The 25,229-nt window shown below is 37.3% G+C and overlaps 1 protein-coding gene across 50 annotated transcripts in view; it reads right to left on the bottom strand.

The window, feature by feature from the left end:
• Positions 1-25,229, bottom strand: part of PARD3 (par-3 family cell polarity regulator) — a 614,383-nt gene that overhangs the window by 304,542 nt on the left and 284,612 nt on the right. For 40 of the 50 annotated variants that reach the window (XM_070601668.1, XM_070601677.1, XM_070601649.1 and 37 more), the window contains 2 exons: positions 20,389-20,567; positions 2,140-2,271 (listed from right to left, as the gene is read on the bottom strand). In XM_070601668.1, the coding sequence (XP_070457769.1) occupies positions 2,140-2,271; positions 20,389-20,567 (311 nt within the window). The remainder of the gene's footprint in view (positions 1-2,139; positions 2,272-20,388; positions 20,568-25,229) is intronic. The other 10 variants (XM_070601674.1, XM_070601679.1, XM_070601671.1 and 7 more) reach the window with 1 other exon arrangement.

The raw sequence follows: 25,229 nt of genomic DNA, 5'->3' as shown, positions 1-25,229 counted from the left end.
CTCTGGGCTGCCAATTTCTTCCTCCTAATCTTGCAATAAAAATGGACATCTTTAGCATATTTAGCTAACTGTCTCTCCTTCTTGCTTTCACTGAACCCTGACTGTGTTCAAGGGGATGAGCAATTGTGTGAGCCATACCTCCACCCCCCAGCTCCGGGAGGTCAAGCTCAATTAGTCTATACCAGCGTGGGCAACTTTTATTCCCTCCAATTTGGAAATGGGCAGGCAAATCATGCAATTCTGGACAACAACGCACAAAGGGGCATCTTTTGGAGGGGAGCGGGATGAGCTTGTGGGAAAGGTTTATTTGCTTTCCAAAAGAGAGGCCAAGAAGAAAAAGGCACTGTTCCCCTTGCTCTGTGCAAGAACGTGATGGTCGCAGCTCTGGCAGGAAAGGACAATCCTGAGCACAGAGCCAAGGAGCCTCTGCAGAGCATTCCCAGAAAAGATGGAGATTCCGATCCTCAAAGTGGTCACTGAGCTGCAAACTGAATCCTGAACTTCCCTTCTCCCAGACATTTTGACAAATGAGTAAGGAATATTTCCTTATTACACAATCTAGGTTTTCTCTTATTAGCAGCCAATTTTCTTCTAACAAATATATTAAGACACACGGAGTTTTTCTGGGTACCTGGCATGATTCTCACCCTTTCACAGGAACTACCTCACCCGATAGAGCAACCGGATGAGGCAGGTTCTCTGACTATCCCCACTCGATAAATGAGGAAACTGAATTCTGGACACATTCAGCAACATGCCCAGATCTCACATATGGTAAATAGCTGGTAACCAGCTAGTCTGACTCCAGGCCCAGGCTAAACTATCAATCTTAGAAACATTTATTTCAAAGTGATCTTGAAATAACATCAATTAGTGGGAAATCTGTATTATTTTGAGAAAATTGTGTTTTTCCTAAGTAGAACTTCCAAGGTTCTTTCATTGTTTAAAATTACTTCCATCACACAATGTTTGTATGCTAACATTTACTATATGATAAAAATTAGTCCATTTGTCATATCATCAGTGGTATCAATGGCAAACTGTTCTCTTTTATTGTTTCATACTCAAACACCCCACAGACACAAAATTATTTTGGGAGGTTTACAATATAAAACAGACTCAGATGAATTAAGTAAAACGTTTAGGATTTCTTTATACTGATATCATTAATCTAAATTGAAAAACAGTTATTTCAGTATCTAGGCAACAGAATTATTAATAATTTTAGAAGTTACTGAAACAGATGAACAACGAAACATTCTCCGAGTACTCACCTAGTTTTCCATCCATGTGGACTTTCTTAAGAAAATAACTAAGTGACGAAGTAACCAAATAAGTGGGTTTTTAATATCAAAACTATTAAAACTACAAAGAAAACTCTGTCACTAACAATAAACAATTAAGACTTTTAAAAAACAACACTGGAAGAATTTGTTTTTTGTACATCAAACTTACCAGATAAAATTCTTAGTCTTCAGATGCAACAAAGGCTTCTCTGACAGTGACGGAACAAGGGAGCACACTGTCCTTCCTCCCAAGACAGGAAGCCATGTTTACACGAGTGGTAAACAATTCTAATTTCATGAGTTGTAGGTGGCTACCCTGCAGAGCGAGCTAAGCAACTCTAAAAACATAAACCTAAATAGGTCCTTGACATTTATGAAAGAAGTCCCCAAACCTGACAAAATCATCTAAACTCTGAGACAACACTATAGCATACATTTCTCTCATAAAGTGAAATCAGGTATAACAGAAAATTTTAATTTGCCTCTTCAGACCCTTTAACTTACTTCCTATCAATGAGAAGAGTCCATGGGTGGTCCTGCAAGTCTACCCATAAACTGCATTATTCACTGCCGATATCTGTGCCGCAGCAGCATAAGAGGCTCTAACGTCATGATACTTCAGAATCTACAGCAAATATTCCTAACTGCTTATGAGAAAGCTTTGATCGGGGACCACCCCAGAAATATTCCACATTTATGTTAGACAAACTCGGACACAGGGCCTGGTGGTACTTAACTAAAACGTGTTAGAATAATTTATCTTTAGTCATCATTGTGATAGAGGGAAACATCTTTGGGGTATTGGCTAGGAAGTTATACCAATGACACATGTAGAAGGATTCATTTAGGTTACCTGTTCTTGCTTCTCCAGCCACTTGTCCACCATTGGGTGACTGGCACTCAGAGATGAGCGAGCATTGTCTCTCTGAAATTGGTTAGACCAGTTACTAGTATCCCGTGGGAGGCTTCTGTAGTTTTCATCTTTCTATTCAAAAAGAAACAAAAAGTTGTCTTGTAAAAAACCAGACGTTGCAAATTAATGATGCACCTGGTTTTTCATAAGTAGCAGAAAAATGACTCTACATATTTAAAATATTTTTTTCAAGCCTATACAAAATTGCTGATTGAGGACATTTCACCCAGATCAGACCTAAGAAATGTAGTCCTATGCCTAGGAAAAGACAGTCTCATGACCGGAGCAGGGAAAGTAGCCATAGGCTTACACGCACTATAGACGAAACCATATACACCTTGCACTCCCTCCCGAATCAACCTCCCTGGGCCAAGTATATGCACCAGAAAATGAAACATATTTCTACGCAAGACTTCCACCACCTCTCAGGTACAGCATTTTCTCTTTTCTTCTTCCCAATCTTATAACGTTGTAAGCTATTTTCTATTAATCACCAAAAATGTTTAAAACAAGGAAGACTAATGAATCTACATATTATTTAGATCCTTGTAGTTTTCTGACTTTGCACAAGAGACTTGAGACTCTGGGCTCTTCTGCGACCTACTTCACGAGCTAGTTGTAAGCATTAATTCAAATAGCAAGTAAAGAAAAAAACTAGTCTATCCCAATACATGGTACATAACAGACACATTAATTGTTCACTCTAACACGCTTATGACAAGTGGAATCTTTACACAAACACCTGGTTACTTGATAAATATCTATTTAATATACACCAGAGCAGCCAAATGCTGATGGATAGTTCTTTCAAATAATAACTTATAACAACCTGCTTTGGCTTTTGGGCTGTACGACTTAACTTCAATGTTCTAAAAAGAAATGAGAAGGCTAGGATAAGGTGGGGAAGTCAAATAAATAACTAAATCTAAATATCTCTTACAAGAACAAATTTAAAATGTTAACCTCACTTGGACCCACTTATATCAGTGCCCCACTTTAAGAGAAGTACCAAAATACTCTCCTTAATAATTTTGTTAAGAGTAGTCTGGCTGTAAATATCTTACACACAATTGATACTTATCCTTCATTACTTAAACCAAATGAGCAGTGAACACAAACACAGAAAAGTGTATAGGTTTGCAGAAATCAGGATACTGATTTCTGTTTCTTATGATTTCCATAAAAGAATAAATCTTTGGAATGAATTGATGGTCTTGGACCTATGCCAATATCGTGACATATGAACATTTTTTTAATCTATAAATATTTACCAGTATAAATTTTAGCATGAAACTCTACACATTTTTTTTAGAAATTAAACTACAGAAAATAAACTTTAAAAACTCAACAGTACAATTAAACATTTGCAGCAAATACTTCCTAGCAGAAATCCTCTGTACATTTCTGGTTACTGCAGCTCAAGGAAGCCGCCACGCACCATACCCAATGTGCAAGGGAGATGCCCGTAAGACTGGGATGCTGCTGCGGGGGCAGGGATCAGGGACTGACCTCGCTCACAGGACCACGGCAAGGGTGAAATCAGCAGAGGACACAGACAAAGTCTAAGAAAAGAAGCAAGCAGACAGACAAACTAAAGCTCACTGTGTCTCAAAACGCTAAGAGCCCTCCTCAAAACCTGAGCACGATAACTCCAGAAGAAAGCAAAGCCATCTGTTTCTCACCATAGTCCATAAACTTACTGATGAGTAATTCAAATTAGTTGTAAAGGGGAGAGAAATTTAATAATGACAAAACCTTAAACGTCCACAGAGAAGAAGGATCGGAAGTGTGGAGAAGCACAAGGACAACTGTTATGTTGAGGATCTTGAGGCAACTACCGCTGGCTAGGGACCTGGCTTTTCTATTCATTTTCTACCATTTCTACCATTAGGGGTAATTATTACACTAACTCTTGACTTTGAAAATGAATAATTAAACAAAGTATTTAAAATCTACCTTGTCTTTCAGTAGGAATTGTATTTCAGAGAAACCAACAGTGTCAGTCAATGAGCAGAAGCTCGTCTTTTCAGATGAATGTCAAATAATAGAAGTAGAATAATTAATAGATTTAGAAAAGTCACCATTTTCAGCTCCTAATGAAATAATTCATTCAGGCAAAGATAATCAATGGATGCTAAAATTATTAGGTGAAAGTTGATGGCGAACTGCACGTCTGCAGAGTGACAAAATGCCACTTGCAAAGAGAAAAATCTATCTTTAACACGAAGAGACTAGATGCCACAAAATTCTCACTTCTTGGTGTCTAGAATCCAGTACGCTACTGGTACGTCCTCGTCATTCCTTTCCAATCTCCATTATTCCTCTTCCCTTAATTGGTCCTGGTTGTCTCTCTATGGACTGCTTACTAGTGTCTCCCTGGACACGCTCAGAAAGCAGACAATTTCAAACCCTCCTTCCTGATCCTTCTAGGCACAGGTCCCACCACTAACCTTTTTCCTGAATTCATGATCTAAGTTTCCAAGAGGATGTCCCAAAGTTACCTCAAAGTCAATAGACCAAAGTGAAACTCGCTTCCCCTACCAATTCTGGCAGCCTTCTAAAATGCATTCATGATCCTCTTCGCCCCTTCTCCCCACAGTTGCTAGGTCTTGTTAATCCAATGTGCCTTACCAAGATTTTACACTTCAGCTATCACCCTAGCTCAGAATCAACCTGTCTCTCATCGGAAACTATCACAGTGGCCTTCTAACTACACACTGGCTCAAGCCTTATCCACTCCAACAATGTTCTACGGCCCTTCACACAGCGATTTCTCTAAAGTGTATGTGAGATCACATCACACCTGGGACAGGTGCTGTAGGCCGATCGGAGAAAATCACCGACAACTGTGCTTGCTATGCCACGTGCCTTTCACCTTCACTCACCATCTTTGAGTCTAGACTCGAAATGACATTTCTTCCATAAAAATACCATTCCTCATCAGCCAGTTAAGTGCTATGTTCCCTAATTCTCACTAGAACTAATAACATCATGCTTTTTTTTTAACCACTATATTCTAATTTTACTTCTAATTACAGTTATAACTTGTAATTTAGTTAATTTTTTAACAGTTTTTCTTTTTTTGGTGAAGAAGATTGGCCCTGAGCTAACTAATCTGTTGCCGCTCTTCCTTTTTTTTTTTTTCTTCCCAAAGCCCCAGTACATAGTTGTATATCCTAGCTGTAGGTCATTCTAGTTCCTCTGTATGGGATGCTGCCTCAGCGTGGCCTGATGAGGGGAACGTAGTCTGTGCCCAGGATCCGAACTGATGAACCCAGGCCATCGAGGCAGAGCATGATAACTTAACCACTTGGCCACGGGGCCAGCCCTTTAGTTAATTTTTTAAATTGCTATTTCCACTCTTACAGTGAAACCTAGGCAGAAGCTCACCATCCACCTTTAAACTGAAGCTCTTAGCTCCGTGGCCTACATCAACATGGATAGCTTTTTCTTGAATATTTGTTATGTTTCCTGTTTTTACATGGTTTTAGAATCCCAAAATTTTAAAAGAACGCTTCCATAAATTGCTTAAAAAATCGACAAAGCAATGCTTTAAAAAGGTGTCAAAAAAACTTCAATGACAATGCATTTTCACTGAAATACAATGACTGTACTTTTAGATTTATACTAAAGGACATGTATCAGCGTTATATGCCTATTTTAATTTAATGTCACACCTACAGTATACAATGTCTGCAGAAAATGTGATGATTTCCAATTGCATCTCAAAAGTAGTGTGACATTTCTCCATTTACATCAATTATGCCACGTAATTCACGCAGCAGGCCCCTACAAACGAAACATATTAAGGTAAATAAGGGCTAAAGATCAAAAGATCTGTCCTTTAAAAGTCTACCCAAAAGATTCTACAACTTTATATTCTTGGAATCAAGTTTCAGTAGTTAATTGACAAGAAAAATAAAACTGATATGAACCCCTCCTAAGTTTTCTTAATTCAACATGGCTATGATAAAGTCAATAATGAATTCATATATTAATTTATTTAGTATATATGGAAATTTCAGTTACAGTAACCTTAGTCATTATCAGGTAAGTGAAGGATTTCTGAAATATATTAACAATATTAACATATACATTATTATATTTTATATTATTTTATATATTTAAATATGTAAAATATATATTTTATATATATTTTATATATTTTTATATATTAAGTAAAAAATTTAAATATATACTTTATATACTTATTTTATTTTATTTATATTATTTTATTAATACTATTCAACATATACATTATTTTGTTGACAGCATCACGCAGGTACTACCAGAATTGCAGCCATGTCCTTCCTCACACTCCTGTCTGAAGTTTGGATCCAGTGCACACAGTGATGTGCTCCTCCTACAGAGCCGTGATTCTGTATCTATGACGTGAGCGCATCAATAAACGTCGTAACCTGCAATAGATTTTCTAATTCACAGTATATGCTTGGATATTCACTGTTTCCAGCTGAAATGTATAGAGTGCATTTTATTTCCATTTTGGAAATATTTATTTCAGCGTAAACCATTTTAAAAATATGGTAGTCAACTATGTCTATGCAAGACTATCTACATTTTTCATGGATTAAACTATAGTCAACTACAAAAAAAAAAAAAAAATTTATGTTAAATGTATTGGGAAACCTTATTTCATAACCTAAAGAAGAGAAAACCAAACCAAAAAATTTTTTGCCAATTAATATTTTCGTAACAAGCTAGAGCTGTATTTATAATAAATTGGAGAATATGATTTTAAATCTATTTAATTCTATAATCAAATTAATGCCTCCACTCTGTATATTGGTAAACTTCAAAACAAAAACAGAAATATTTTTCTTTAGACTTATAAAAATCTACCAGTAGTACCAATATGCAAAATTCTGATGATTATTACATTTGCTAATAAAAAATAATTGTTACAGGAAAGCAACAACATTATCCAAAAGATTATATAAGAAAAGTACCACAAGGAATTACTCTCCTTTCTTTAATTATGACTATAACCCTCCACTTAGGAGACGGCCCCAAAGTGCCACTCAAGCTTTGTGCGGGCGGGAAACTCTCCCTCTTGCCAGAGAAAAAAAGATGTTCCTGCTGAGATCAGGGATCTTCCTTATCACCTGGATGTACTGCCACATCATCAGGTGTCAAAAAGCCACCCCGGCTGAGAAATGCATATTAATTTGCAGCTCCCTGGTAGCAGTACCCTGTTCATGGCATAAATCTCTTCCAGGGTAGAGAAAGTAACTGACCTCTCTCCCCTCCCCAAGACAATTACAATTCAATACACAGAAATCACACAGAACCCCCAATGCCTTGGGACAGAGGCTTACCCCTGGCATACTAAGCTGCAACTCCAAGGCTTTATCTCTCAGAAACAGCTACTTAGCTGATGCTCAGATTTCTTGGCAAGGATGCATCCCTACATTGCAGAAATATAGGCAGGTTTCATGAACGTTCTGGAAGTAATGGATATTTCTATGTTAGCAAAGGAATCCCAGCTACATCCCCACTTTATTTCAATGCAAAATTCCAAACATCTTTTTAAAAATCATTAGGAATTGTGCCATATTTTGAAACACTAAACACTTAATGCATATAAATTTCACTTTTGCACCCTCTAGGCATCCTACACTTTCAAACATTCCCATGTGGTTTTAAGGTTTTAAATTTACAGTATTTTTCAACTCTGCAATTGTGGTCAAAGAGAATTCCATTTTCTGCTTTATCATTTCCCCAAGAAAAGATACACATAAAAACAAAAGACACTATTTTCAAGATAGACGTCTAACCTGAAATTATGAGATTGAAGTGAAATTAGTAATTATAGCTTAGGATAATTATTTTTTTACGAAAAACTGCAAGAAGCTTGCTAAAATCATCAGTAATCATACTGTTGATTCAATGGATCAGACCCACTCCTGTCTGGGAGGCCAGAGTCTATCTTTTGTGCCTCCCGATGGCTACGCTGGTGCATGACCTTGGAAGCAACGCCAAGGCTAAAGCTTAGGAAAAGATAACAACCATAAAATGGTCTGTAAATAGGATTGTTGTCAATGTACTTTTCTGACCTTCAAATGATCCTCTAGACAATAAATGAGAATGGGGTGGGGTGGGTGAATAAATCTACTCACACACACAAAAACATAGGTTCATAGCCAACTTATGAATAAAGTCAGAAGGCTTGGCAGTCCCTAACAGTTTAAAGTAACTGCATGCCTAATAAGACATGATTTAAAATAGGGAAGCACAGGATTTTATTCCAAACACAGTATTTACCATCACTTACCCTAGGCACATGGCTATTTTGAAGTGAACTGAAAAGCATTATTTGAAATCCATGGTGACTAACATACTACACGTAATGCCTAATGCTGCTGATCACAGGTCAAGCAACTCACTCCCATATTAGCTGTAATTCCTAAGCCATATTATCACTAATTCCTCTAGCTAAATGAGCACAAATATTGGTACATGTATAAGTATTAATTTCCCTTTTGATTATTGCTTTCTTGCATATTCTTAACCATTATCAATGAGAAAGTCAGAGGAAATAAAGGAAAGAGTATACATTTATAAATTTGTTTCTACTTCTGAGCACAACTGGGACAAGACAGAGGAAATCTGAACATTCATATATTTTGTCAAAACAAAATTTGTCTATTAGTAAACTAGGTATCTATCACTAATGTGTGGTTGAATTTGCAACAAGTGACACTGATTACACTGATGTTACGCCTTTGTGAAAATTTAAAAATGAAAGGTTAAATCCAGAGATTTTGAATGCCAAAACATTTATTACAGAACCTCTTTAGCTCAAATTCATAAGTAATAAATGTTTTATTTTTAAATCTTTAATTTTCTTTTTAAACTGTGTTTAAGTTTTGAACAGGAATTGATTAAAAAAAAAAAAAACAAAGTAATTCATTCCAGCAAATTTTGTTATTAATGTACAAAATAAAATCGAGCCTGTACATCAAATTTTATTATTTTTTCCTTGTGAAACGTTAAAGATATCATGCAGAATTCTTAAAACTCATTCTGGCCTGAAAATTCTGAACTATAATTCATGTCTTTTCCAATCTTTATGACACATGCTCAATAGCTCCTAGGTCATAAAATTACATTGAAATCTGTGGGAAACTCAAGAATGCTAAATATGCCCAAAAATTCATGTTGGAACTCTCTAATATAGAAGTACAAATTTGAGAATTACAATGAATTTTGCAAATAAATTTCTCGTCACACAGCAAATCCTTCAAGCTGATATGCTGATAAAACCAGACGCATAAGATTTTAGTTTTATCTCACAACCTACTTCAGTCAGTACCTGGTTAACAGTCTTAATATCAGGTAAGAAAAATAACCCCCAGAACATGAAGCTACACCGGGCGATGAGCATACAGGGATCTGATAGGAAAAAGGATTGGCCAAATCTTTCCTAAACACACATCGACTTATAAAGGCCAGGACGTTTCCAGAGGCCATCAGAGCACAGGTCTCTCTGAGGCCGCCAGACCTGTTCGTGGAGCAGACCAGGAATCCAAGGAAGAGAGAAAGATCAGCCTCACTCAGGCTACTTGTTTGAACCCACTTCTCCAGCTGCTCCCCAGCTCCCTCAACAGTTCAGAATGCCATGAAAAACTTTAGATTCAGAATTCTAAAGCTGGAAGGAAAAAGCTAGAGAACATCCAGCTTAACCTCTCACTGTTTAAAGAAGAAACGGGTTCAGAGAACTGACTACAAATGCTCTGTGGAGATTAGGAAGATTAACCAGTTCCCATGGTTACACCCACCCACTTCAATGACCAATTTCTGAGTGATGAGATTTCCAACCTCTCCCTCATGACGTAACCAGGAACCAGAGTTCACCTGGGTAATGACAGTAATTTCTGATATCCAGCTATTCCTAACCAATGGTCCCTTCGCACAGGAAAGTAACTCCTGAGTTGTATATAAAGTAGGGCAAAGCCATCACATAACCTTGAATCATGAATTTTGTTTATATTAGAGACGGTTGATTCATTGATAAATACTACATAGTCTTAGGAATAATCATGAGTAAAATGTTTGCCTTAAAATTATTTTAAATTGCAATGATCTCTTGCCAGGTATAACTGGGATTATCTCCTTTGTCCTATAAAACATGCATAAGGGGGTGAGGAAAAGGTAGATGGGGAGGAAAGTTTAGTATTTTTTCAAATTACAAAAATGTTATCTCCATCTGGATTCTGAGGAACTGAGAAACAGAGCTAAAAGAAGGAGCAATAACAGCAGCTCCCATTTTATTTCTTGCACAGTATTTCATAAAAACCAACAGGGCCACTTAATTGTCCTATGGCCATAAGCAGTCCACAATCAGCAAATGTCAAGAATAGAGAAAATGGGACCATCATTGTTGACGTTACTCCTTCAACCGCAGGCAAGTGCGTGAGAAAAAACAAGATATAAATATTTCAGATCAGATTACATTTTGAAGAGTCTGGCTCATTTTCCAAAACTACAATAAAAAAGAAGAGCAACATTTGACTAATGCTGCTTGATTCCAAAAAACAAATTTAATTCTGAAACAATTTTAAAACATTTTAGAAGGTGCCACATAGTTCTTATTTTGAAGGCAAGAAATACCCACCCAGATTTCATTTTCATAAAACACATAACTCTCAATGTTTCTAGCTCAAAACTAAAATTATAAATAACAATAGCATTTTGCATCAGCAGCAATTTGCACAATACCAAGGGGAGGAAGGGAACAGATGCTAGGAAATGAGGGCGAGAAAGTAAAATAAGCAACTATTTTTTTTACACTTATTTTTTTAATCTGATGCAGAACATTATCAGTGAACAACCTTCATTCTAGAGGGTAAAGTAGTTGCCTAATTCCACAACATCTACAGTCTTATACATTATCTAAATGTGCTGTACAAATCTTTTACATTTACCTATCTAAATATGTTTCACCTTAATTTGAAAACAATATATATATTCAAATAAATTACTAAAATTTGAAAATCAAGATATTTGCATCATATATAACTAGTCTGCCAACGTAAATACTAACACCTCCTTCTTCCATCTTTAAGCCCGGTCATTAACTTCAATGGACCTGGTGGATTAGCAGAACAATCGGGTAATGTCTGCGAAAGTCCCTATGTACAGTCTGCACTTCAGGTTTCTTAAAGTTTTCCCCTTAATTGTGAAATTGCCTCCTCAGGTAAACCATCTTCACAGACAGAATTTCAAAAGGTTTATTTTCACTTAACATAATCCTATCCTACTTACTGTTTCTCATGAAAAAATAATGACTTTCCTGGAGAATTCCATCTCCACATGGGAAGCATTTAAAGTAAAGAAATTGATGGCTCAAACTTCTAAAGAATTAAGTCCTTTTCTCCAACCCTAACAGCAGAAAAGCACGTTCTCTGACCAAGATATTAATTTTCAAGGGAACTATTTTTGTCTCCAAACTATAACTGAAAATTACAATTTTACAAAATGTGATTCTGGGAAATTTTTGAGTAATTGCTATTGAATCCCTCCACCTAAAAAAAGGAACCTACCAATCTGAATAAAGTGTAAGCAAAACAGCTGTTGCACCAGGACGTCTCAACAAAAAGACAAAGGTGGGAGCACTCAGGCACGAGAACACAGCATGGTTAAAACTGGGAAACACTTCTCAAAGTCAGACTTGCCATGGGGAAGGGTACCAACCCTAAAGCAGTATTTAATAAAACTAGTTGAAGAACTTTTAACATAACTCATTTCCAAAGAGAAAAATGTATTTCAGGGAATGACCAGGTGTTTTAAAAGGCTCACAGAGACCTGTAGCTGAATGCTGGTTCGCATAGTGTGTGAAATGCCATCTCTGATGCTCAGCATAAAATGTAGGTGGATACAACCTACCTTGTAAAGCTAGGTTTTGAAAATCTCCTTGTTTTGGGAAAACGTTTAGATTTATAGGAAAGTTGCAAAATAGAACAGAGAGCTCCTGCATATCCCTCACCCAACTTCCTCCAATGTTAACATCTCACATAGCCTTGGTATATTTGTCAAAACTAACAAGTTAACATTGGTACAATACTACTAATTAAACTACAGAGTTATTTGCAATCCAATTGTTTTTTCACTGAAGTCCTTGTTTCGTGCAAGGATCCCAAATTGCATTTCATCATCAGCTTTCTTTAGTCTCCTCTGATCTGAGACAGTGTCTCAGTCTTTCCTGGTTTTTTATGACCATGACATCCTTGAAGAACACTGGTCATATATCTTTGCGGAATGTCCCTCAATTGTGGTTTGTCTGAAAAGTCCTCAAAATTAAACTGGAGTTAAGAGATTTGAGGAAAATTCCACTGAGGTCCCATCTCATTACACGATCTCAGGGGTTCATAACATGACCATGACTATCACTAGTGACATTAACTCTGGTCACTTGGTTAAGGCGTGTCAGTATTTTTCACATTCCATTCTCTATTCTTTGGAAACAAGTTACTAAGTGCAGCCAATCCTCAAGAACAGGGGAATCAAGCTCCACCCTCCAGAGGGGGAAGTATTACAGATATTTTTTGGAATTCTTCTGTAAGGAAATTTGTCCCTTTTCCCCCATTTATTTTTTTATTCAATCATTTATTAATATCAGTATAGTCTCATGGATATTTACTTTGGTCTTTGGGTTATAATCCAATTATATCATTATTTTACTTTGCTGTTGTTAAGCTGTTTTGAGCAAGGCACATAAAATATCAAGAAGAGGACCGAACATATAATGTCTCAATAACAATAACAGTAATATCCATCACAAAGATTAGAGAAAATAGACAAAGACAAAACTGTCCTCAAAATAGGGGAAAGAAATGGAGATCGGTTACCATAATCAGGTTATTAGTCGTGTTATTAATAAACCTACCATGTTTTTACTTAAGACTAAGATGTTAAGATATAACATAGACTTGAAGTTTCTGAAAATTATGCCACTTTTAGTAATAAATAAATGTTGACTATTCTTATATTCATATTTTAATTGCTTAACAGAAAGTGTTAGAGGAAATAAAAATAAGGTCATTATGAAATATTTCACAGTTTAAAATATTCAACTAAATGAACATTGGGAAACATCCTTGTCAACAGCATGGAATTTGAAACCGGAAAATCTAGGTTTATGTCACAACTTTATCTTTTAGCAGTTGGTTTAACTATTAGGCAAATTATTTAAACTCTCTAAGGTTCTACCTCCTTGTCAATAAAAACGGAATAGCAAGAATATTTACCCTTCAGAAAGTGCTCAGCCCAGAATGTAACGGCACCTAGAAGACATGCCCACTAACCCAAGGTTGCCGGAGCATCCAGAACATAAGCTCCAGGTGCTGCAGTCCCAGCCTCCCATCTTATATGTTCCTTTTGAATGACAGGACAGGAAGTGACTCCACCTAACTTCATGACTGAAAGTGGGAAGATTTATAAGCTAAAGTATCAAGAATTAAAAATAGACACCAGCTTAAAAAGATGAAATGAGGCCAAAATACTTTGAAGTGCATAAAGACCAGGTGAATTTTTGCTTAATATAATTTAATCAATGTCATTTCCTGGTCTTCTCCCCCAAGTCAAGAAGAACAGGAGTAACATATTCAATTCCCGCTGTACTATTCATAGCCCTGAGGGTGCTCTAGGAGGATTCTGATATTACTTTGGATTCATATTCCTGGAGTGGTTTGTGAATTCTAAAAATATCACATCCAGGCTTAAAAATTTTCTCAATAGCACCTTAGGATTTTATAACTTTGAACACAAATTATAATATTTAAAGCATGTGAAGGCAGATTATACTCCTAAATGTGGCACAGAAATAGATGAGAGTAGGTATTAACAACTCAGCCTAGGTGAGCTTGGCACCTGAGGTTGGCCTATTGTAGAAGTGATTATAATCATAACTTAATGAAAGCCCCAAAATGCGCTGCATTCAAATTAAGATCTTTTAGTGCACAAAATACAAGAACGAAATTCGTAGCTTCAGAGGCCTCTAACAGGAAATACAAATGTTGCAGCAGAACGGGCTGAGATCTGGGTCTCAGCTGGGTCTTCCAGAAAATTAAACAGAGCTATAGGTCTCTCACAGAGGAAACGTGGTTTTAAAGAACTTCTTAGCTCATCCTTGAGGTTTTAGATGGTTACTATAACTAGCTGGTAGCTATAGCTAGCTTATAAATAACCAAAAGATAGATAAATTTTTTTAAATAGCCAACTGGTCAAATGTACTAGTTTAAAAATAAAACAGTATTTTCAAATTTACCTATATGACTGTCTTATATATTAGAAAGAATAAATGAGAATAAGTAGAGACCAAGAAGCAAAAGGGTGGAGAGAGGATGAGGAAGCAAAGAAACAGGTAAACGGAGAATCTCACTTTATAGTGAGTGAGTGAATGAACGAATGAATAAGCAGCTATTTTAGTCACACGGGGCAGGATTCAATGTTACTTGCTCATGTATTGTCTGGGTATCAACTGCAAACGTTTTCTTACTCTCAATAAAACAGGGAGTAGGCATTTTCTGGAGTGTTCTTGTGTTTGAATTAGCATTGGTGACCTCATACATAACACTAGGAATTTGGTGTCTAGACCCTAAGTATTCAAAAGCACTTTGAACTAAGATTGGGGTGGGGGGAGGGGGTTGGGGGGGGGCAGGGCAAGCCCACAAGGGAACAATAGACAGAAACATTATTTTTATCGTAGCTTCTATCCAGAACAAATTTTTCCTGTTCTAGTTTTGCATTGATAAGATAGGATCTAACATTTCAACAGGTTGTTGTAATACTTTTTTAAAAACTCAAAAAAAATTAATTTTAACTGATTTTCATTTGAAAATGAAAATTTGAGCAAGCTAAGTTTGAAAAGAAGTGAAATGTCACAAAACCAAATATGGTAAATGTTCCAGATTCTATTCTGCTTTGATAGAAAAGTTAGCCTGAAAACAAGACATCTCAAAATAGCAATTATACTCCTATCTGCCATCTCTGAACGGGCAAGCATCCCTTCTCAGCTGGACTCGATTTCTCAGAAAAAGACCACGCTCTAGAATCAGCAGAGGAACTTTAATAAACACACGAATTTCTTGAAATGGGTAAATGAATCTATTGCTATGAGTGTGTTTCATCTTTTAAAAGTTCAGTGGTGGGACCAGCCCCCTGGCCGGCTGGTTAAGTTCCGGTGCTCTGGAGGCCCAGGGTTTCGCTGGTTCGGATCCTGGGCATGGATGTGGCACCGCTCATCAGGCCATGCTGAGGCGGCATCCCACATGCCACAACTAGAAGGACCCACAACTAAAAATACACAACTATGTACCGGGGAGCTTTGAGGAGAAAGAGAAAAAATAAAATCTTTAAAAGTTCAGAGGTAATTCTGATGCACAGCCAAGTGGTAAGACAGGAAGTTCTGGAACTCAGAAACAGTACTGGCTGGTTCTTTGTTTTCCTCATCCTACCCCTTATCCCCTACTTCACTCCAGCTAGGACTTCTCATAAGGCTTTATACATCATAAGTACTTTTCACTTTATTATTCACGAATTTACGGGAAACAATTAGCAATAGTTTTTGAAAAGGTCATTTCCTTGGTCAAATAAGTCTACTTGAGGAAGCTATTCTAAGGAAATAATGAGATGTCAACATAAACTGATATATAAGGATATTCTCTGCAGGGTACTTCTAAAGGTTACTTATAGAAGCAAAAAAAAAGGCAAAAGTATTAATGTCAAGCAACAAGGAAAATCACCAAATAAATAAACACCAACAAAAAAAATCAGTACCTAAAAGAACATTATGCAAGCTATCAATATTTATGAGACATAGAAAAATGTTCTCAATATAACACAAACTAAGAAAAAATGCAGGAAATTAAACTATACTTATTGGGTGAGTCCCCACTGGTAATAAGGACTGCCACTAGCTATACAGAGCTATGTTCCCCAGAACATCAAGCTGTCGATATTACTCATCTTCAAGATCCCAAACTACTGACCTGCTTCTTCATATGTTTCATTACTTTATAAATGCAGAGCAAGTCGTATTATTATCACCAACAAAAACTGTCTTAGGAACCTTAAAATATACTACAGGAAATTTTTATAAAAATAATTTCCTAAAGTTAGAAAAAGTAAGATCTTACAACTCTTTTAATGGAAAAGAAAGGGAGATGACAAAGACATAATTATGACAGCATCTCTTCCAAGAGCTTGTATGTATCAGGGGTATTGGAAAGATACCAAATATGCTAAGGAACTAAATCAAACAGAAATAATAAACCCAGGGGGTCAGAAACATTCCAAGGTCTCTCTTTAAGAAACGAAAAGAAAAAAGTTAATGATGCCAACACAGTATGTTCTCTTGTCACTTTCTTCACCTTTCCCTAATCAGGTAAGACTCTCCCTTAGAAACTAGTCTAGACATGGTTTTTATGCTACTTTGTTTTTATCTAGCTATGTTAACCGGGGGAGGGGGTAACATAACTTAGAAAAGCAAGACTCTCATTATTTAGGGGAAAGGAACAATGGCTTATAACTACTGAACAATGAAACAGCACAGAGACTTTCCCCTTGAAACTTCCTGGTAGGCTGACTCTAAGTGTCTCATGACATCGTTCTTGACGGAATGAACGGAACCCTTTCCACATACTAGTTGGCCTCTTTATTCTCAGGGACACTGACTTAACAAGGAGGACCAAAGAGGTGGCAAAACGAGTTCACACTGATCGAAATAGTCCCAAAATGAAATATTAAGCACACGTAAAACCTCAAATGAAAATACATCTTCTAGCAAGATACTTTCCATACAAAGTGTGAGCAAAATGGTCTCTAAAAGAGTTGGAAAAGGCAGTCAGTCACAAAACGCTGGCCAACAGGAATGAGAAGGTATCCCAAAGAAGTTTGGAAAAAAGCCAAGACTCCATTCTCCCCTACATCTCACCTCCAAATAAAAGTATGAAAAATTTTAAGAAATCCAGAAGCCCACGGAACCCTTGCTCTCTCCAAATTCTTATCTGCCTTACTGAGCATGAAAATCTGTCTATGTTTCCCTCTAAACTTAAGAGTGGAGCGAGACGTGAGCACGGTTTACCAGGGAAGACTCCACCTCTCGCAGCAGAGTCCCCCACAGGAGTCTGGGAGCACCCCAGGACGGGATGGCCCCGCTCAGAAACAAGAGCTTCACCTGATGGCTGACATTATTCTAAAACTGCTTGTTTTCCTTATTCAATTTGGAAGAATAGAAGCCACTTTATCTTAGTTATACAAGAATGTCAGCTTATTTTAACTATTAGAGATCAATGAATCACAAGACTTTGAACCCTTACTAATTTATTTCTGTTTTTATACAGAAAACCTACACCACTACACACTAAGGATTTATAACATTTTGAAATTGTGCAGCATTGGTAAGCTCTCAAGGACTCAACAGAAATAAATAAATTTAACACTGATCAGTAAGTATGCTTTCCTCTAAGCACCCTCTCTGAATATTGAAAACATGGGAAGTGTTTTTATAAATGAAAATAAGATAGCATTTAATCAGATATACACATATTTTTTAAAAACTCTCAGTTTTAAATACAAACAGCTTAAAGTTTAGACAGCAAGTTTAGTTAAGTTGTTATTTGAAAAGTAAAGCCAAAGAAAATTCAAAAGACAAATTCATTATACATTATACTTCATGTGTGTTGTATGTTGGATGTGTGTCATGTGTGTTGTATGATTTCATCTAGAGATACGTATGCAAATTAAGGCCTTTCCCGTGGGAAAGTGTGAGCATTTGGCTACATTAAGTATCACTCCACATAGCGAAAAAGCTTATTGAATAAGTAACCATTTTTATAACAAATAAAATTATATTAAAGTTTGTAGCACTGATGTTGATAATGTGGAAAAAAAGGAAATAGTATAATGTCCCGCAATAGGAGAATGATAAATTAGCGTATACTCTATAGTGGAATATTTTGCATTCATTAAAAATATTTTCTAATAAAATTCACACCAGGGGGAATCCCTATGATATGAAAAAAAATGTAGAAATAATCAGGACACAAATATGTAGACAAAGCATGGTTCCAACTGTGTGTGTGTGTGTGTGTGCGCGCGCGTGCGTGCACACACGTGTTCACTAACATTGTAATACTGATTGTTACTGGGTTTTGGAAGTATGAATAATTTAATTTTGTTCTACTAGTTTCCCAAGTTTTTCTACAATGATAGATACACGTTATGTCACACAAAAAGTCAGTGAGGTGGATGTGATGAACTGGCAAGGAGCATCTCAACCTCTTCCAGCAAGCCCCCTGTGCTGCAGAGGCTGGAGGCTAGAGTCCATTTCCCAACCTCCCCTGCCCAGAAGGATCTGGATGCAAACTGCATCCTGCCCATTGGAATTCCACAGCCTGAGATTTTAACGATGGCTGTGAAATAAGACATTTTCTTGAGCTGGTGCTTCTGGCGAGCAAGGCTGTGGAGATGATGGAGTCTGCTGAGGCACTTCTGGGCTCAGCTCACAGCTGACAAGAGGCAAGGTGAGCACACGTGGAGGTAGGGCTAATGTCTAGTGGGCAGACGCAGGTCAGGGGATCCCAGGTCCCTGCACTGCAGCCCCACTCCTCCCCTGGGCAGAGCAGACGTGTGGGACTGCACTGTTCCCAGTCCTCGAGGCCCAGCACACAGCCTGCTCTTCAAAGACTTTCTGAGAAACCAATTCTAAGTCTTGAGTCCTTTTATGTTCAAAATAGCCGCTACGGCTCTGTTTGCTGCGAGTGAAGCTGACGCACGCACACCAGATGCCGAATGAGTTAAAAGACCACCTCAGTTACCTCGATGACTCCTGACTCCCTATCTTCCAACTATGTGAAAATCTTTTTAAAAAGTAATGAATTTTTTTAAACTGCCAACTTGACTTGTTGGTACATTTGTGAATATCCATGTGAATTAGGTCTATTCTGAACCCAAATTAAATGTCCTGAGGCCTATTCATAAACCAGATGCTGCTTCTTTGGATGGGCCACTGCGTGATCGAGCACTCTCAAATCTCAAGCTAATCTCAATGAGAGGATGCTCGAGTATGAACTCCCATCAAATACATAAGAAACATTTCAGAAGAGGGCCCTCACTGCTAAACCCCGAAAACCAGGACCACAGTAGTAACTTTACCTGGTGGATTCCGCTCAGTTTAAACTTATGTATTTCATGTACTTTTCTCCTTACTTGAACTAGTACAAAGAATAGCTTATTGAAATGTAAAACCAAGTTAAAAGAAATATTTAAAACAGGTATTTTTACATAGATGTGAAGGATACATCAAGCAAATATCAAGCTTCATTCATTTTAATATTAAGATGTGACTAGCATACTTCCACATTTCTCAACACATACGGTGATCAATTGCTGGCTGCATTGAAAAATGTTTATTAACTCATTCGATAGATGTTTACTGAGTCTATTCTATGGAATCAGCAGTGAAAATCACAAACACAGCTTCAAGCTCGTTGGGTAAAAGGTGCAAGGTACACAGAATAGGACGATAAGGGTTCTGAAGGAATATATGACAAAGAGCCCTAACAAACAAATCGGAAAAAAGTAGACTAAAAAGGTTAAAATAAAGTTTATTTATTTAGACTAAATAAATTAGGTCAAAGAAGAAAATGTTATTAAGACTAGACAGTACACTTCCATTTTGTAGGGAGATAAAATTATCAAGTGGGTCATTAGGCTAAATGACCATGGAGTCCACTTTCTTCCTTCACAGAACATAATGCTATCGTTTCTAATGAGCCTCCCAAGCCCATAGGAATATCTGCTTACAATGTCCCTGGAAGGACTGCAAAAAGCTCCTACTGGGGCTGGACATGGAGAGAAATAAGGGGACCAGGAGACAAGTGGGAGAGGGATCTTACAGGCACACATTTCATGCCGAAAGTTTTCATTTTTAATCACACGAATATATTATCTATTCAAAATATGGATCCATAAGTAAATGTACACAACATATAGCCACAAATTGTATCGGAAAATTCAAGGGCAACATAAAATAGGAAGCTATCTGAACTTGGATGAAAAAGTCGACACACACACACCAAAGGGCCACAGTGAGGATGCCCAGAAGCACAGGGTCAACAGTCGACACTCATCATTGGCACCAAGAAGACACAGAACGGCAGTGGTTACCTTCCTGTCACAGGCTTTAGGGCTACCAGCAGTGTTTTGCTTGAGGAAGCCGGCTGTTGTCGACCAGCGTGTGGGGTTTTTCCGTGACGGCTCTTCAGAGGAAAAATTACTATCACTGAGAGAAGTTGAGAGGCCAACTAAAGCTGGGTCACTGCTTCGTCGAACGTGGAGAGGCATATCTATAAATACATAAAAGCATCATGTTTTTTAAAAAGATAACTAATGCGGGAAAACTACATGATAGGATAAAGGAAGTTAACTCCCAAAGATTAAAGAGTAGGACGACACTTTTAAGGCGACGGTGGGTCAGCATTTTAAATTAAACTTCCATCAGTTCCTTTAAAACATTTTATGGCAAAGAAATGTGGTCTGTAGGGGATGACCCACTCTGGAGTAAGACTGCCCGGGTTTGTACCTGCGCTTCACCACTTGTACCTGTGTGGCTCTGGGCAGGCTGCCTAGTCTCCTCTCCTCTAGTCCCGTCCGCCCGCAAATGGCAATAAAATAGTACTTCTTTCACAAGGTGCCATGAGGACTAGGTCAGATAAAGGGCTTAAAACAGTGCCAGACAGAGAATGTGCACTCATAGAGAGTAACGATAATAACCATGACTGCTATTATTGTCCCTGGAATTCTAAATAAAATAGCATACATGCTCTAAAATATAAATAACAAATCTAAGCCATGGAACAAATTCCATCAAACTTTATTTTTTGCTGAGGAAAATTCACCCTGAGCTAGCGTGTTGCCAATCTTCCTCTTTTTGCTGAGGAAGGTTTGCCCTGAGTTTATATCTGTGCTGACCTTCCTCTATTTTGTATGTGGGACACCTCCACAGCATGGCCACTTATGAGTGGTATAGGTCTGCATCCAGGAACCAAACCCGGGCCACTGAAGCAGAGTGCGCCAAACTTGACCACTAGGCCACAGGGCCGGCCCTCATCTAACTCTTAAACATATCTACTGGATTAAAAATACAGAATCTAAGCAGTATCTGACTAGTCTATTAAAGGATTCTATTGAATAAACATTTTTTTTGTTCAGTAAAGTACTACCAGAAAGTGTAGAGCACAATATATTACTTATCCTTAAGAAAATGGAAATCTTGAAAATAATATGCTAACACGAACGCAGTAGTATCTGGCATATACTGACATACACGATTACATGAAAGACAGTGTTTTAGCAACTGTATTTATATAAAAGAAGAGTTTGTTTGCGATTGCTATAACAAAATCAATAACACACTCAGGCTAACATTTGCATCAGTAGCACTGAGAACATCATGGCAGATACGATCAATGTTACAGCAGAGAAGAAACAGAACTACAAAACCAGAGAGAATAAAAGCACATAAATCTGTAACACTGAGAATCAGTCAAAAGCCCCACTCATCAACTGAGCAAAATAAATATAAGAGAAAAAACTTGGATTAAATTATGTTTCAAGTAATCTATTTTCAAAAACAAGGATGGAAATTAAATATTTATAAAAAGACTCTAACAAAACAACCATAATGGTGAAGGAGTAAACTCATCATTTAGTCTATGAGCCACATGTCTGGAACGTCGATGCGCTGGTCAATGGTGTGGATACATAGATCCTTGAGATGCTAAATTAAAAACAGATTATTTATAGACGTTGAAGGTTATATTTACGCCATTGTCAATCTAATGGTCTCAAAGACATTGAAGCCAATTAGAAATGATCCGAGAAGACAGAAGCATGTGACTCATAATACCACTGCGTTTAACACTTGCTTCTAGATCATGAGGATTGGATAATGGAACCTGAGCAATATTACCAGAGAAAAAATGTGCTGAACATTTAATTTAATACTGTCGGTGGCTATCTTAATTTGCTGGGAGAAACACACAGGTGAAAATTATAAAGAATAATTTCCAATTTTTAAGTTGTGACAGCCCTTACTGCTTATAATTTGCACAAAAAAATAAAAATAAAACACACCAAGAAAAAACTATATAGTCATTCTCAAAACAAGTTCACAAAAATAGATATCTAAGAATCCCTGTGTGTTAATACCACAATGCTCTTACTATAAAAAAGGTTCTGGGGCCAGCCCAGTGGCGTAGTGATAAAGTTCACAGGCTCTGCTTCAGTGGCCCAGGGTTTGCAAGTTTGGATCCCGGGCGTGGACTTACACACTGCTCATCAAGCCATGCTGTGGCAGCATCCCACATACAAAACTTAGAGGAAGATTGGCACAGGTGTTAGCTCAGGGTCAATCTTTCTCACCAAAAAAAAAAGTTCTCTTCCAATTAAGAAAATTATTCCCAGATTCATCAAAGCAAAAATGTAAGCAGAAAAACAACAAAATGGGGAGGGGAAGAATAAAATATTTCTGGGCAATTATAATACTGCTTCTTAGACACGGGTTCTGTTTCTTTCCAACTACAGGGTCATTAATTACTTAGTTATTAAGGATCTCCATAGACTTCAATTTCTCTACATATAAGTCCAAAAGAAGCACTATTACTTCACAAAAGAAGGGCTGTCAAAAACAGTGCAGAGATAATGACCGATGGTACCACCCACAATAATAAAAATAACCACAGAATACATTCAACGCCAGAATACATTCAGGGACTGTACAATTTCATTGAATTTGCTTGGACACAATAAAACATTTACTCTACTTGTTTTTGAACTTTCCCCAGAAGAAATCAATTGCATACATGATTCGGATTAGATAAATAATTAGGAGCATCATTTTCGTATGGGACATGATCATTGTGCTAAGCAGTTAGTCTGAAACAGACAAAAATAATTAGCATTTTACCTCTTTGTATCTATATCTATAAGTCTCAAAACTGTAGATGCCGGGAAAGAGAGGGCACTAGAGACTAGGGGACAGTGGGGACTGCAGACCCTGCCTGTGGTCCCTTCTGGGGAGATGCTGGGACAGGCACCAGGGCAGCATTTACATCAACTGCACTGTGAAGGAAGCCCCAGGAAACTGCTGTCAGGCAGCCCTTCCTGCGAGTGCTTCGCAGGTTGGATTCTTGTTTTCATTTCAGTGATAGCTATAAAAGACATTAACGAGAACAGAGACTGGATCTTTTACCCGTACCACCTTGTAACCAGGCACTCCCATGCCATTTCAGGCCCCATGTTTACACTTGTGTCCCCTGTCAAATTCAGGAAAGTGTCCTAGATTTGATTAGTAAGCTAATGAGGAAAGAACAACTCAATTTAAAAAGTAAACAATGTGTTCTCACCAAAAGAATGCCAAACAACACCATAATGATCTTGAAATCAAAGTTTTCTTGCACTTTGATGAGCTGAAAGAACTGAGTTACACAAGCAGCATAACTGGGTCCAAATGCAGAGACCCCTGCCCCACAGCGTCATCCACGTTCACACCACCTGCAACTGACTCAGCAACACATCGTTGGCTCTCACACTGATGCTGTAAGCTTGCATTTTTATTAGTTTAGAATTTCTTCCTTGGTTTTACGGTTGTGTGAAAATTGTAAGGCATCCTTATCCAGTTTGTACACACACACAAGTTTGAGTAACGTACTAGAACCAATTACTTAACTTGTTGGGATCTGAATCTGTTTTTTCAGGTAAGTCTCTACGTTACTCATAGTGGAGAAACATGTGACTCGCTTCACAGAAGAGAAAGCTGAGGCGTAGAGAAGGAACATGGGGAGCACAGGAACAATTTCCCTGCCAGAACTTCAGGCACCCGGCTCAGCGCTGAATCACTCACTACCCAAATCATGAAATTACTTCTATTATTCAACAATTCATTGGAAAATAAATTCCATTTCCAGCTGCTTGCAGATATAAATGTTAGTTTCAAAATTTTCTAAAAGAAAGAATTTTGTTGTTTTCCAAGTAGAATGACATACACTGAGAAATCATACAATGATATTAACTAGTAGCATCATTTGATTTTGGGGGAGTTAGAGAAACATTACGTTAACTATACACATAAATTGAAGAAACATGCATCCCAATTTCAGAAATGTTAAAATAGGAGAAGAATAAAAGGCCTTCTGGTTAAGTAAGGGAAGTACAATGTGTAAGATCGTAAAGCGTGTGCCAAAGGAGACCAGCTGAGACACACGCTTCTCACATGCCAATCTCAGGATTCTTTCACTAAAATCTAAAAATTACTAAGGATCCCAATAGCTTTTGTGTATGTGGGTTATAGCTAGGACTATATTTACACTAGAAGTGAAAATGAAAAAAATTTAAACATTTATTTATTAATTCATCTTTAAGTTAACAATACTAAACCCATTACATGTTAACATATACAAAAGAATTTTATGAAAACTCTCTTTTACAAAACAAAGCATATTTATCGGGAGAGCAGCACTGTTTTACATTTTGCTTAATAGGAAACATCTGGATTCTCACCCCTGCTTCTGCCCTGAATCAGTGGCAACATGACGAAGTATACGAAGAGAGAAGAACTCCATGAACACTTAGCTGGAAAGGGAATCATATTTTAATAATCTTTCCAGACAATCGTGGATATTCTTCTCTGACACCACACTCAAACTTGATAAATGAGTGTTTCTCAAAAGTGAGCTGCAATGTAGAATGCCAACTTTTCATTCTTACATTAAATTAAATTACATTAAATTCTATACTTTGAATGGATATTTTACCCAAGAAAAAATTTGTGACATCAGTTATTTGGAATATATTAGTTACTGGGTTACGCCACTCTTCCAAATGTTGATATATTTCCTCATATCAGAAAATCACATATGTGATATCACTACCAATTTCATCAGAAAAGTCATTAAATATTGGGAAGTGGTCATGCTCACAGTAGGATGTAAGTTTTCCAAAATCCAATT

This window comes from Equus przewalskii, chromosome 30 (genome assembly GCF_037783145.1).
Source record: "Equus przewalskii isolate Varuska chromosome 30, EquPr2, whole genome shotgun sequence".
Taxonomy (NCBI): domain Eukaryota; kingdom Metazoa; phylum Chordata; class Mammalia; order Perissodactyla; family Equidae; genus Equus; species Equus przewalskii.
Note: the sequence above shows the minus strand (reverse complement) of the source record. Positions and strands in the feature narration are given on the sequence as shown.